This window comes from Telopea speciosissima, chromosome 4, assembly GCF_018873765.1.
Source record: "Telopea speciosissima isolate NSW1024214 ecotype Mountain lineage chromosome 4, Tspe_v1, whole genome shotgun sequence".
In the NCBI taxonomy this organism is placed as follows: Eukaryota; Viridiplantae; Streptophyta; class Magnoliopsida; order Proteales; family Proteaceae; genus Telopea; species Telopea speciosissima.
The window spans coordinates 61,918,922-61,934,561 of NC_057919.1; the positions used below are offsets into that span (position 1 = coordinate 61,918,922).

The 15,640-nt window shown below is 45.3% G+C and overlaps 1 protein-coding gene across 1 annotated transcript in view; it reads left to right on the plus strand.

Annotated features, from left to right (window-relative positions):
- The window catches only part of LOC122657850 (coiled-coil domain-containing protein SCD2-like), a 67,787-nt gene that overhangs the window by 17,062 nt on the left and 35,085 nt on the right, over positions 1 to 15,640 (plus strand). Inside the window, exons 8-10 of the mRNA XM_043852645.1 lie at positions 614 to 688; positions 850 to 960; positions 1,039 to 1,099. Coding sequence (XP_043708580.1) covers positions 614 to 688; positions 850 to 960; positions 1,039 to 1,099 — 247 coding nt within the window. The remainder of the gene's footprint in view (positions 1 to 613; positions 689 to 849; positions 961 to 1,038; positions 1,100 to 15,640) is intronic.

The following is a 15,640-nucleotide window of genomic DNA, read 5'->3' on the forward strand; positions in this document are numbered from 1 at the left end:
AATTTGATAATAATCTAATTTAACTTTGCAAAACCAACTTTAGAAACTACTTACTATTTGAAAATGATTCTAATGTACGAAATCCCTAATTAGACCGAAAAGGAAAAGAAGGAGCCAATATATATGTAATATGTTGCAAGTCCAGGAGTTCCAAAAGTGTCCTGATTTCCTTCTAAACTTGATACAACCAATCCCATGTTAATATCATGCTTCCATGGTAAGACTACTTTAAATTGTTTAATTCTTTTCCACCACTGAGAAAATGACAAAATAGAGGTAACTTTTGTCACTAACTATACAATAGGAGCTCTTATATTGATGCCCCAAGCAGGGGAAGCTAATTGGCACAAAGTTGTCCTAGATCCTTGGCAAAGCATCCTGTTGAAATTCATTGGTTCATTCGCTTAGTAAAATTCAAAGGTGTAGAAACTTGTTAAGGGAATTCATGATTTACGTCTTTGGCTGGATCTCTTCATTATTTATTTATTTGGATGACTTCTAATTTGGTTTGCTTCAAATATAGATTATTATTGTGTCTTAACTTCTGCTTGAGCTGATTCCAAAATTATGTTCTTGATCGAAGTCTGATACTGATATCTAGTTTATGCAACAGGCTACTTTGAAAGATGCACAACAGACTTGTGATGGTAAAAATGTAGAGGTTGCAACCCTTCGATTAGAAGCAAAGGTATCAAAACTCTGCCCTTGTATGTTTATTTTTTTTCTTTCCTCTGCCCCGTCATTTAATGGCATATCTGCATGGATGATTTTTTTCTTTCCTCAGTCACATCATTTAATGGCATATCTACATGGCTGCATTTTGATTGACAATTCTGTACTGTTGGCTAGACTGCAAAGGATGAGGCAGAATCTGCTTTGGAACAACTTCATGAGGCTGAATGTGAAATTAAATCTCTACAGATGTTGACACAGAGAATGATACTCTCTCAGGAAGAGATGGTTTGTATACAGTTTATCAGTCTTATGAATTTTTTCTACTTTCTATATCATAGTTATGTAATACACATTTTGTGTCAGGAAGAGGTGGTTCTTAAGAGGTGTTGGCTTTCTCGACATTGGAATTTATGTTTTCAACACGGTAAAGTGACCTTACAGAAGCTTTTATTCTTGTTTTGCATAACCATATCCACTTTGTATTGCTGCTGATGGTTAATGCATATTCACTCAATAATAAACGTTCTTGTATATTTGGTTGATGCATAGAGTAGATAGTTTCTGGAATAGTGTTAATATTGTTTTCTTGTTGATATTAATGATAACAAGGAAATATTACCTACGAAGTTGTTGTTGTAAGTACTGATTTTATAAATGGCCGGTGTGACACAAAGACACTTTTTTTTTTCTTTTTTTTTTTATAACTTTTTAACCCGAATATTACCTGGGACCCGGGTGAGCCCCTAGCATTTTATTGATCTCCAAAAAAGAATCAAAGAATACACGGGGGGGACATTCCGCCTTACCCCAACCCTTGGAAATGACCTCGCACCGTCTAAAAATCACTCAAAACCCACACAAAGCGAGCCAAATAGCAATTCTAGCTCCTAAGGACTGGCAGACCAGCCTTGTCCTCCCTAAGGATCACTTGAAGCATACCTTTGGGAATATCATCCTGATGAAAAGTGTAAGACAGACCTGAGTCACAGGCTAGGTTAGCTAGCCAGTCAGCAGCCCTATTGCTTTCCCGGAAAGCGAAGGCCACAGAGGTCCGGCCTTCCGCGACCAAAGCCAAAATCTCCTGAAACCAATACCAGCCCTTCCACAGGTTGCACCTTTTCTGATTAATCATTCTGACTGTGGAAGCGGAGTCCGAGTGTACCACCACATCATTGTAGCCTAAGGCCTGGCAGAGGGTTAAGCTGTCTCTCAGGGCTCTTAGCTCAGCAATCGAATTCGTACCGATGCCGTAGAAGTTAGAGAAAGCTGCCAAAGCTTCTCCCCTCGGATTCCGAATGACACCCCCACCCCCTCCTGGACCGGGGTTACCCCTGCAAGCGCCGTCCACATTGAGCTTAACAGAGGCAAAAGGGGGACACCAATACACCGGGGTGGGGCGGGACAGTCTGCGAGCGGGGGCCCCGAGGCCAAAACACTGTAGAATCAGGCCGTTTCTGACCGAACCTTGCCCACCAAGCTTGGGAGGGAACTGAATCTCGTTAACCCGGGCTTTAATGCACTCAATCACCGAGTTAGCAGTGCGTCGCTTTTCCCCATGCCTTCTAGAGTTCCTTTCTTTCCACAGCTCCCAAACAATCAGGGAAGGGAGTATGCCAGTAATGAAAGCACAGGCACTGCGACAACTAGCCGACTCGTGCCAAAGTCCAATGCGATCACGGACGCCCTGGGAAGGGATCGCAGGGATGTCAAAGAGCCTAGAGAAATACCCCCAGACCTTGGCAGCCGTACAGCCAGACACAAGACAATGGTTGGAGGTCTCACTCCTTGGCCTCCCACAACAGTTGCATTTGGAAGCCAACGGAATGCCCACCGACATTAAGGAATCATCTGTGGGGATCTTTCCATTGAGGAGCTGCCAAGAGAAAAACCCCACTTTCAGGGGCACCGCCTGGTTTCAGATCCACCTCGCATAAGGAATCACTGTATAAACACTCCTCACTTCATTTCAGGCCTATTTGGTTGTGAAGTTCCCATCAGAAGAGGGGGTCCAAGCGAGCACATCACACCTACCAGAGGGAGCAAACTTATGGAGAGAAACACTATCCCTGGCAGCCACTGAATCAATGACATCAAGGATCTCTTGCCTCCAAACTCCGTCCTCCACCAACGCATCCCTGACTCTCAAGCCCAGGTCCACCTGCAGCGTGTTGTCAACATGATCAAGGAGAGGGCCAACACCCATCTAGTTATCCAGCCAAAAGGAGATGTTACCCGAACCCAGCAACCATCTTGACCTGTGAAGCAGAAAATCCTTAAAAGCCAATGTACTACGCCCGGATTTTGAGCCCAGTCTCTGACCACCAGCCAGTACAGCATGTGAATTCCTAAAGAACTTTGCCTTGAAGAACTTACTCCAAAGAGAGCACTCAGTGAAGACTTTCCAGAGGCCCTTAAGCCGGAGCGAGAGACCAACATCTTCCAACAACCGAACCCCCAAACCCCCTTCTTGAAGGGGCCTGCAGACCTTCTGCCAGCACGCCCAATGCCTTCGCTTCCCCCATTCAAAGCAACCCCAGAGGAAATCAGCAAAAATCCCATAGAGCCTTTTAATAACAGCCTTACGGGAAATAAGTGATGCCAGAACATGTATGGGGATACAGGAGAGAACATGCTTTAGGAGTGTGATCCGACCTCCAGCAGAAAGTAGCTGTCCCTTCCAGCCTGCTACTTTATTTCTTATTTTTCCAACCAAACCGTCAAAGAAGCAAATTTTAAGCCTACCAGCATAAAGAGGAGCTCCCAGGTAAGTGATTGGGAGCGTCTTTCTAGAGAAGCCAGTCACCACCCCGATCATATGGGCCCTAGCCAAGGAGGCCTTGCTACTCAACACAAAGCAGCTTTTTTGCCTGTTCACCAGCTGCCCTGAGAAACCTTCGTACCTGCCTATGAAACCCATGATTTGCTTGAGCGAGTTCTACAGACCCTTGGTGAATATAATAGTGTCATCCGCAAAAAGGCTATGCGAGATTCCAGGACATCCCCTTGGCAGCCTGAAGTAAGAAGCGTGCCCCTCCAAGAACAGATTTTTAATTCCCCTGCTGAGCACTTCTTCTGCCAAAATAAAAAGGGCTGGAGACAACGGATCCCCCCTGCCTCACCCTCCTAGAGGATTTGAGAAATCCGGATTGGCTGCCACCGAACACAATAGAGAACCAACAATTCTCCACCGCCTTCCTGATCAATCTGATCCAAGCCTCACAAAAGCCAAACTTGGAGAGGACCCGCCAAAAAAAGCTCCATTCTAACCGGTCATAGGCCTTGGCCATATCAAGTTTGAGGATCACATTGCCCCCCGGAGCCTTCCTATTAAGGTCCTGAGTAACCTCCTGGACCACGGAGATACTGTCATGGATGCACCTGCCTGCCCTGCACAAAAGCACCCTGTTCCGCTTCCATAGGAGACGGTAGCAAACCCGCCAACCTAGAAATAATAATCTCGGCAATAATCTTGTAAGAAAAGTTGCAAAGACTAATAGGGCGGAGATTAGCCATTACCTCAGGATTCTCCTTCTTGGGGATGAGCACGAGGTTAGCCGAGGTGTAGCTTCTAGGGAGGGCCCCACCCTCGAAGAAGTCCACTACTGCTGACCCGACATGAAGGCCCACCACCTCCCAGCAAGCTGTGAAGAAGTAACCCGAGAAGCCATCGGGACCTGGCGCGCTGTCACAAGATAAAGAGAGGACGGCCTGCTTTACCTCTTCCAAGGTAGGCGAAAGTAACATGCCAGCATTCACATCCTTCGTAACAACTGTGGGAATCAGCGCCAAAAGTTCTTCGTCCACCAAACTGCCCTGAGAGGCAAAAACATCTGAGAAGTGGCGCACCGCCTCAGCCTGCACCCCATCAGGGTCGCAGATCCATTCACCATCCTCTCCTTTAATCCTATCCACTCTGGCTTGTCTTCTTCTGATATTAACTATGGAATGGAAAATTTTAGTGTTGCGATCCCCCTCCTTTAGCCAGGTTACCTTGGACTTTTGTTTCCAGAAAATTTCTTCCTGAAGAAGCACCCCTTCCAAGGTATTCCTAGCCTCCACAAGCTTCTTCTTTACCCCCTCACTTGGGCTCTGGTCATAGGTAACCTCCAATCTGCTAACAGTATCTTCAGCATCCTTAACCTTTTGGTGAACATTCCCAAAGACCTCTTTGTTCCACTTTCGGAAAACCACCCGAAGACTCTTCAGTTTCAAGAACAGGACAAGGAGTGGGGAGCCAAGCACCGATTCTTCCCAAACACCCTTAACAAACTGAATGAAATTAGGATGGAGCAACCACATTTGCTAGAATTTAAAGGTCGAGGCTGGACGGTTGCAAGTTGCTGAAAATGAGAGCCACAGAGGAGCGTGGTCAGAGCACGTCCTATTAAGATGTGACACCTCACACCTGGGAAAGGCAGCCAACCATGCTGGATTCACCAGGAAACGATCCAATCTGGCCATAACTCTGCCCGCACCCGAGCGGTTGTTTGTCCAAGTGAAAATATTGCCTGAATAGCCCGCATCCACAAGGCCCGCATCACTGATAAATCTACCGAACTCATCCAACGATAACGAGCAAGCAGGGCTGCCCCCTATTTTCTCCAAGGGGGGCACCACTGCATTAAAATCCCCTCCCACCGACCAGTGGAGAGCGTTAGCTAAAGAGAACCTCACCAGTCTCTCCCACACCTCTCTCCTTTCGACCACTGAGCAGAGCCCATGAGCGAAAGTGACAACATAAGTCCCTGCACTGACATCCACGCACTTCAGAGTCACAAACTGGCTGTGCTCCTCCAACACTGTGATCTGAACCGAAGCTCTCCAAAACACCCAGATACGCTCACCAGTGTACATTGAGTCCAACCCAATTCGCTTTAAGATCACCCGCGCCTTGGAGGCTTGTGCCTTGGGTTCAGCTATAGCCACAATGTCCACCTTATGCATATTAATCAGTGTTTTCAACCGCCTAGTAGAAGGCTTATTCCCAATACCACGGGTGTTCCAGAATAAACAACTCATGTAGGAAAATTCCAAGAGGACCCTAGCGATCTCATCGATCTTGTAACACACCGCAAGGGTCCCTCTTTAGCCGGTCTCCCCCTTTTGCTCTTCCTGATTTGCTTCCGTTTGTAGACATGGGCAGCACTCAGAAAGAGCGCCCGAGAGGCCCGTCTCCTCCCTCCATGTGGGTCTGCCGGTGAAGAGGCAGATTCCTCCCTCAGCCTGACCAGCGTTTTGCGTATCCGACCTTCAATAGCAGCATTAAACCTCCTAAAGCTTTCCAGCACCGCTTCACGACCTAGGGAAGGTGTCTCCGACCTGCAAGGCACATGGAAATCATCCTTAGCTCTTACCCCAGAGGCTGCGCCTGCAAAGAAAGGGGAGTGACCATCGGAAAGGGTCTGCGAGCAGCCATCTGCTGAGACGACACCCTCTGCAGCCTCAAAAGCAACCAATTCCCACCCTTGAACACCTGGCGCCACAAGTTCTTCAGCCCTGCCGAAACCAGCCTGAACCGGAGGTGCTAACCTCCTAGAAGAAATTTCACCCTCTTCTAAAATCAGTGAAGGATCCTCAGTAAACGAGAGGACCTCAGTCTGCGAGATCTCCTGTTCCAAACCAGTCGCCAAGCCTCAACTCTGTTCAGGTGGGCGATCATTCCCAAGCCCGTACCTGTAACCTCAACGCAGCAGTCCAAACCAGCCAAGTCCATCGACTGTGAGCCACCCTCCAGCGCAGAGTCGCCAGCAGCTCCTTCGATTGATCCCTCACAAGTCGCCTGCACACCTGGGACCACGCCTTGCTTCCCTGTAGGTGGTTGCCTCCTTGAAAGAGCTTGACTCCCTGAAAGGTCTTGCCTCCCTGTAGGTCTCCAACGCCCTTGACGCCCTCGACGCCGAGTCGCAGGCTGCTCGCAACCCACCGCTGCAACCAACACCCCTGCATCACACGATGATCCTTCTAGGAATGAAAACCCCAGCTCTGTTACGAGCCCCATCGCCGGGATGAACAACATCCCTGACTCGAGCCCCCGGCTGCCCACCTTTGCTGGGCGCCACTGGGCAGTCTTGAACAGGAGCCTCAGGCCCTTCAGTAGCGACAGGGAGTTCAGCGCCTCCTTTCCTATTCAACAGCTTCCTACAAACCTCTTGCGAATGGCCAAGTTTCGAGCACGCCGCACAGTAAGAGGGCAGCCGATCATAAACAACCTTTTGATGGAACCCTTCAGAGCCACAACCCACCCGCACCCTTGAAGGCAGCGTATTCCTCAGGTCAACCTCAACACAGAATCTTGCCTCCACCGTACGAGAACAGTTTGCCGTAGCCCCATCTACTTTGAGAAACCTTCCGATCGTGCCAGCAATGGAAACTAGGAAGTTCCCCTGGTAAAAGTTGATTGGGAGCCCAGGCAGCGACATCCAGACAGGAGCGAAAGGGGATTCCCAACCGGAGACAAACCCAGAAGACCAGCGCATGAAGCGCAGGCGAAAACCTTGAATGAAGATCTGTTCTTTCAGCCACACCTTGACGAAGTCTGCCGGCGTCGAGAATCGCAGGAGAACGTGTCGGGGATCCAAAGTGGATATCGCGACTTCTCCCTGAAGGAAGAGATTCTTTGAAAGGTAGGCCTTTATCACATAGAGGGAAGGCCTGCCATGGCTGCATTTGGCGATGAGTGTTGACTCGAAGGCTTTCTCGGAGCTCACGACCTCTTCCCTGGTGAAGAAGACTGCAGGTTCACCAAAGTGGGTGGAAGGTGACTTGATCTTGACAGCAACACGAGGAGGTGCCAAGGATCGCCATAGCACAGCAGCAAAAGAGGACCCACCTCCAAGAGATCCACGAAGGGATGGATCGGGGGGGGGGGGGGCGCTCCTCCCGAGTGGGAGGGACCGCCATAGCCAAAACCACTCAGAAAGCGACAAACCCTAGTGTGCGCCACCAGAGCCTGGGAAAATATGCTTTATAATATTCAGGAATTTCATTTCTATGGGATTTTCAAGCTGACCTCCACTTGTAATTTGTTAAACCTTAAAACAAAAAGATTGTAGCCTTCAAGTCCTATTTCAATTGGCCTTGGAATCAGGTCAATCGGGTGACACAAAGACACTGAAGATGATGGAAATCAAACAATGTGCTAGCGTCCCTGTAAAGGTTGTTTTTTTCTGTGCCAGTGTTTAAATGAAGAATTAGAAAGGTGCTTCTTATATTCTTAGGTACACATTACTTATTAACATGGTTTCCATTTTCCATGGGACCAGGAGGATTCACATGAAAGTCGAAACTGAAACTATCATGTACCTGGTCATGATATGAATGGCAACTAAATTACCCATTACTTTATGAGATCATTGTGACTGTTCGGGGTTTTCTTTTGGGTAGTTGTCTTCTTCCTTAAAGTAATGTTGATGCATTTCTTTATGCTGACCAAGCAAGGTGCTGCTATGAATAGATTCTGCAAATTCATAATAATTGGTCCATTATGGCTGAAGTGCTTGGGTCTTTTCAAACTAGGATTAAGTTTGTTTTACCTGACAAAGTTTAAGATGGTCTGGATGTGCACCACAGTTATGGCTCAGCTTTGAGTTGGGCACAATGTTGGATGTCTCGGTATCTCTGCTGGTTTCGGTCAGCAAAAAAACCGAGTTGTCTTGGTAACTTGGTGAGATCTCGGCCAAGTTGGTTCATTTTGTTGTCAAATTTTGGCCCTTGGTTTTGGTGGCCATATGACCTAATTAGGTCATGAAACTTGTAAGACAGCCTATTTTAGGCCCTATAAACATTGTGGAACCCTTAAAATTTTAAAAATCACACCCAAAATGGTAGTTTGGCTTAGGACCCTAGGTTGGTAATGTGCGCTGTATATATATACCGATATGACCAATTCCACATAATCTTTAGTATTAGACATATAGTTCAAGTAAACCAGCTTAAATAAGCAATAGGAATGAAATTTCTATAATTCAAGTAAAACCCTTAGTTTTTTTAAAACCCACTTATTCCAAGCTTGGTTGTGTAATTGGTCAAACAATGAGCATTTTGATCGAGTCGTTGAACCAATCAAAAATAAACCTAACTAAACACTAATAGGAACAGAGACTAAGTTGCATGAAATTAAATCAAGTCTAAGATGAAACTAAAAACGCAAATTAATTAATTTAAAGCTAACACTAGCAACTGATTAAAGCGAATAGAAGATGGTGAGAAAATACTGCTTTTAGGTTGAATCAACTTTAATTCAGATTCATCATTCAATCTCTCTCATATTCGGCTCATGGCGACTACAAGCCCCATGACAACCACAGAAAATAGGGTCCCTTCTAGGTATAAAGTATCTTGGCGAAATTGTCGTCCGATCGCTACAATGAATCGAAAGTTCAAAGAACTCGGGTACGCACAATCCACTCAGGTATACCGTATCATCGATACGACCACATGAATCAATTCAATACTATTGCTTGGTAGGTCAAATTGAATCACAGAAACAAATTACCCTAACTAGATGTAAACATGATTACACAAAAATCACAATGAGATGCCTAAGTCTTTTCCAAGCAATCAATAAAAAAAGAGAATGACTAATTAAATCATCCTTAAAGTATCTTCTTCCCAAAAACAGCAGCAAGTTTAGTTACTCATTTAACATAAATGAAATAAAGAGAAGTTAGGGATACAAGCCAAAGAATTAGAGGGAAGAAGAGAGTAGAAGCAATGGCAGCAATGGCGATTCAGGTGTGTGAAGGTGCTGGATGGTGGCGATGGTAGATGCTCTTCCTCTTCTTCTTCTTCTTCTTCTTCTTCTTCTTCAAGCCTTCTTCTCCCCAAAATCGAGAACTAAAAAAAAACCCACACAGCCAAGAACGATCCCTTTTATTTTCTTTTCCTCTTTTTTTTAATAGAAACCTTCCCAAAAACGTCTCTAGCAACTTCACCAATCCCAGCCAAAATCGTCTCCTCTCTCTATCCATTCCTTTGCTGTATTTATTTTTATTCCCTTATTGCCCTCTTTCCCTTATCTTCATTCCTCCATTTATGGAAGCAAAAGGGGTAGAATAGGAAAACCGTGTGAGGGAGTTGAGAAGGGGATCTTTGATTGTATCCTTAACAAATCACGATTCCTTTCTTGTGAGAATCCTCTCTCAACTTGCCTTCTTAAGAAACAAATCCAGCCAAAAACGTTTAATGAGAAAGGAGTTGGAGAGGTGTGAGATGAGTGGTCAAGATTGAGTTAGAGAGGGAGTGAGAACATGATTGGAGATGAATAGGGAGAGAAATATACGACTTGGATCCTCTCATATGTATTCAAATTACAGCCATACCCCCTACTTTGCCATAATCCATTTTTGGGCCATAATCCCTCCTTCCTTGAACTGAATTGACTCGACCCAAGAATTAAATGTTAACCATTTAATTTTGCTGATGCAATGAGTCCAATATCGACTTTTCTTGAGAAATTTTCTCTTTGTCAAATTACGATAATGCCCTTGAGATGACGATTTGCACACATGCGGACCCTTGGCCTAGCTGGTATTGAACATCCAAAATCGGCTAAGGGGCTGATTTTATCACTGATTCATGCTTTTCTCCTTCCAGGCCTGCAATCATAGAAATCACATAGCAGTATCAAATCCTTCATAAATATTCAAATAACAATAGTAAGTAAATAGTGATTTCTATCTAAGATTACAGCCCAATCACACTCCCCAACTTAGCCTTTTGCTTGTCCTTGAGTGAAAGAGAATTAAGAAAATAACTGACTCAACTCTCTGGTTCATAAACAGTCTATCTACAGATGATACATTCTAAGAAATAATGACAGTTTACTATTGCACATCAACTCATAGGATGCTTAGCTAATGGAAACACAAGAGCTAAGCAATGAACGAGGACTTCTCCTAAGGCATCAAGCGCTCACTTTTTGCTTTTTCAACCCACTGGTTCACCATGAATTGTGACATCTAAACCTTTTACCAATGCACATGCTAGCTTGTGTAACACCTCATAATCAATGTGGCTCACTTATTTTTCTCTTTTTTTTTTTTTCTTTTTTTTTTTTTTTTTAATTATGTGATTCTCAGATCCGTGCAATGTTCTGGCTTTTTAAGCTTTTTAGAAGGCTCATGTAACGAGCTTTAAGCCAACCACTCCCAAGCCAGATGACTTTAGGGGATTGAGTGTGAAACACTCCTCGGGCTTACTCACTCAAACCAAAAAGGCAACAAGCCCGAACTAGATTCAAGAATACTAATAATAATAACCTAACTGGTCACTCCAACCGTTTTACGCGAGACGCTGGGCTTGTTGCCTAGATGCCCCGGTTACTAAGTTGAAGCAACAGAACTAAACTCACATGAATTTTTTTTAGTTTTTTTATTTCTTTTTATTTTTTTTTTATTTTATTAAGAAAAGAGGATGCAAACACAATCAATTAAGCAGTGGTCTGCCTAAACATTCAAACTATCACAAACCGGGTAGACTTATGTGTTTAGAAGCATTAAGCAAGCTCACAAATGACAGTCAGAGAAATAAAGGTTCAATCACAACCTAGAGTCAAATGCACTGTAAAGTAAAAGTATCATTATAAAAATGAGTGCATGAAAATTTTTCAAGAATGTAGATTAATCAGAGAGTCATATGCAGAAAATTTTCAAAATCCTCCCTCCCCAACTTAAACGGCATTGTCCCCAATGACGACTAGAAATAACAGAAAGAGAAAAATATGGGAAACAAAGGATGAGGAACGAAACCACCTGGGGTGTGGGTGTATGGCAACGAGTGACATCACTGGAGATAACAGCACAAGGAGAATTTAACTCTGCTACGGGAGATGGCTCTACAAAATGCTGTAAATAAAGGAAACGTGGGTTGCCTCCCAAGAGCTCTAAGTTTTACGTCTTCAGCCAAACGACAGTAAAGGTCAGGGTAGTCCATCAGAAGCATGATCATAATCCACATCCACTACGTCTAAAGACTCAATTAATTGGCCATCAGCAAGGCCATCAACATAGGGTTTCAGTCTTTGACCGTTAACCTTGAAAGTTTTCCCGTTCTGTGGATTCTTGATCTCAATAGCACCATGCGGGGCAACAGAAACAACCACAAAAGGCCCATCCCACCGAGATCTCAATTTCCCTGGGAATAAACGCAATTTAGAATTAAAGAGCCAAACACGCTGATTAGGCTCAAAGGACTTCTGAACTATGTGTTTATCATGAAACGCCTTAGTTCGGTCCTTATAGATGCGTGAGCTCTCATAGGCATCATTGCGCAACTCCTCCAATTCAGATAGCTGGAGACGGCGAGTGGAACCAGCCTGAGTCATATCAAAATTAAATGTCTTTATGGCCCAATATGCTCGGTGTTCCAACTCAACCGAAAGATGACAGGCCTTACCGAAAACTAATCGGTATGGAGACATACCTATAGGAGTTTTATATGCAGTTCGGTAAGCCCACAAAGCATCAATCAGCCGAGTAGACCAGTCCTTACGGTCCGGTCTAACAGTCTTCTCCAATATCCGTTTTATCTCTCGGTTCGATACCTCCACCTGACCAGATGTCTGGGGATGATAAGGGGTGGCCACTTTGTGGTTAATAGAGTACTTCTTCAGTAAAGCCCCTACCCTCCAATGTCGAAAATGAGAGCCACCATCACTAATGATGGCCCTGGGAAATCCAAAACGGCTAAAAATGTACTCCTGAATGAAAGAGATAACCACCTTGTGGTCATTAGTCTTCATAGCCTTGGCTTCTACCCATTTCGAAACATAGTCAATTGCCACAAAAATATACTCATTACCGAATGAGGCAGGAAAAGGGCCCATAAAATCGATACCCCAAACATCGAAAATCTCAACCACTATGATAGGATTTAGGGGCATCTCATAACGTCGGGACAGATTGCCAACTTGTTGGCATCTCACACATGCCTTGCAGAAGGTGTGTGCATCCCGAAATAATGTGGGCCAGTAGAAACCAGACTGCAATACCGTGGCCACAGTTTTCTTGCCACGATAGTGTCCCCCACAGGCGAGACTATGGCAAAACGATAATATACTCTGAAACTCACTCTCAGGGACACAACGACGAACGACCTGGTCCGAACAATATCGGAACAGCTCTGGATCCTCCTAGTAGTAGTATCGCATAGTAGAGAGAAACTTATCTCAAGCTGCTTTATCCCAATCAGGAGGTAATTGGCCAACAGCGAGATAGTTCACTATAGTTGCGTACCATGGAGTCAGTTTCGAAGAAATGGAAAACAACTGCTCATCAGGGAAAGTTTCCCGAACCAACTCCGATATGGGAGAGGAATCCAGAAGAATCCGGGATAAATGGTCTGCTACAATGTTTTCTGACCCCTTCTTATCCCTGATCTCCAAGTCGAACTCCTGAAGGAGAAGAATCCACCGGATCAACCTTGGCTTGGTGTCATGCTTTGAAAGAAGGTGCCTAAGGGCTGCATGATCCGAGAAGACTATCACCTTCGAGCCCAAAAGATAGGAGCGAAATTTATCCAGGGCAAAGACCACCGTTAGGAGCTCCTTCTCAGTAGTGGTGTAGTTCAATTGAGCATCAGACAAGGATCTACTAGCGTAGTAAATAACAGATGGCTTCCCATCCACCCTTTGACCAAGTACAGCACCCATGGCATAGTCAGAGGCATCACACATGATCTCAAATGGTAGAGACCAGTCTGGTGACCGGATAATAGATGCTTCAGACAATGCAGTCCGAAGGGTGTGAAAAGCAGTCAGGCACTTTTCATCAAAGATAAATGGGGCATCCTTGGCGAGGAGATTGCACAAGGGCCTGGAGATGAGACTAAAGTCCTTGATGAAACGCCTGTAGAACCCGGCATGGCCCAAAAAGGAACGGACCTGCTTAACAGTCGTGGGAGGGGGTAGTTTGGCAATCAGATCCACTTTGGCCTTGTCTACCTCAATGCCCTGAGAAGACGCTACGTGACCAAGTACATTACCCTTACGAACCATAAAGTGGCTCTTCTCCCAACTCAGAACAAGGTTATGCTCCACACATCGCTGAAGAACAAGAGATAGATGGTGGAGACATTCATCAAAGATGACCCAAAGATGGAGAAGTCATCCATGAAAACCTTAAGCGAATGGCCGACCATGTCAGAAAATATGGCCATCATGTACCTTTGAAAGGTAGCCGGAGCATTACACAACCCGAACGGCATCCTCCTAAAGGCAAAAGTACCAAATGGGCAGGTGAAGGTGGTTTTCTCTTGGTCATCGGGAAAGATGGGGACTTGGTTGCATCCCGAATAACCTTTAAGAAAACAGTAGTAGCTCTGCCCAGCCAATTTTTCTAGAATCTGATCAATAAAGGGCAGCGGGAAGTGGTCTTTACACGTGACCTTATTCAACTTTCTGTAGTCGATACAAACATGCCAACCCGTAGTGGTACGAGTTGGGACAAGGTCACCTTGGCCGTTAGGGACGACTATGATTCCGGATTTCTTGGGGACAACTTGAGTTGGACTGACCCACTGACTATCCGAAATAGGGTATATAATACCCGCATCAAGCCACTTTACTACTTTATTTTTCACCACTTCCCTCATATTAGGGTTAAGGCGCCTCTGTGGATCTCGCACAGATTTGGCTCCGTCTTCACAATAGATACGGTGCATACAAACAGAAGGGTTAATACCCTTCAGATCAGCTAAAGACCAGCCAATTGCGGCTTTGTGAGCTGATAAAACCTCCAACAGGAGGGACTCTTGCCTTTCAGTAAGATCAGAGGATATGATAACAGGCAGAGTCTCTTCCTTGCCCAAGAATGCATATTTTAAGGTATGGGGCAGAGGCTTGAGTTCCAGTTGTGGAGGGGACTCCAGTGAAGAGGGCTTAGGGGATGCAGCCAAGGGTGGCAGAGGCTCATATCTATAGGTCCAGGGAGGCTGCCCGGAAGAGGGTTTAAGATCTAACATGGCATTTACCTCTTCAGTATAGGCCTCTTCATCAAAGCCTTCTGCTCCATAGGACATCACAAGCTGCAGAGGATAATTAGTAAGGATCTGGGGAAGTGTACTGAGATACAGCTTCATCAATCATATCCAGAGCAAAGCACTCGTCTCTGTAGGGTCCTAGGGTTGCATTGAAGATGTTTAGCCGAAGCTTCTTGTTCCCAAACGATATGTCCATGGCGCCTGACCTACAGTTAATGCAAGCATTGGCGGTCGCCAAGAATGGACGCCCTAGTATGATAGGGGGAGGCTTGGCTGAGGTAGATTCCATATCAAGGACTAGGAAGTCCACTGGGAAGTATAAATCATCTACCTTTACAAGAACATCCTCAAGAAGTCCACGAGGTCTTTTCATAAAATGATCAGCTAACTGAAGTATGACTTCAGTGGACTTTAACTCTCTTAATCCAAACTTCTCAAAAACCGAACCCGGTAAGATATTCACACTAGCCCCCAGATCCAACAATGCTTTGTCAATGGAGAGGTCTCCAATGACACAAGAGATGAGGGTGCACGAGATCCTTCACTGGGGGTAGGTCGTGATAACGGCACTTACCTGCTTCGTGAGGTGTATGGTTTTGGGAGTTTGGTTCCTCAGCTTACGCTTTTGAGTGCATAGGTCTTTCAAAAACTTAGCGTAAGCTGGAACCTGCTTGATTGCATCCAATAATGGAAGGTTGATGTGGACTTGTTGAAACAATTCCAACATCTCCTTCATCTTCTCTCCTTGCTTCCCAAATGAGGGAGAGGATGGAGTTTTGAGAGCATCGGGGAAAGGGACTCGAGGTGTATACTTATCCGGTTGAGGTCCCTCCCCAACTAGTTGCTCATTCTCCTTCTCAGTATTTTCCTGGGAATGGACCAAAGAAGGTGTAATGGTTCTATTCCCATCAATGAGAGGCCTCAGTACCTTTGATTCAACCTTTGCCTAGGCTGGGGTTGACTCTGCTGGTGTGGTCTGTTGAGGGGT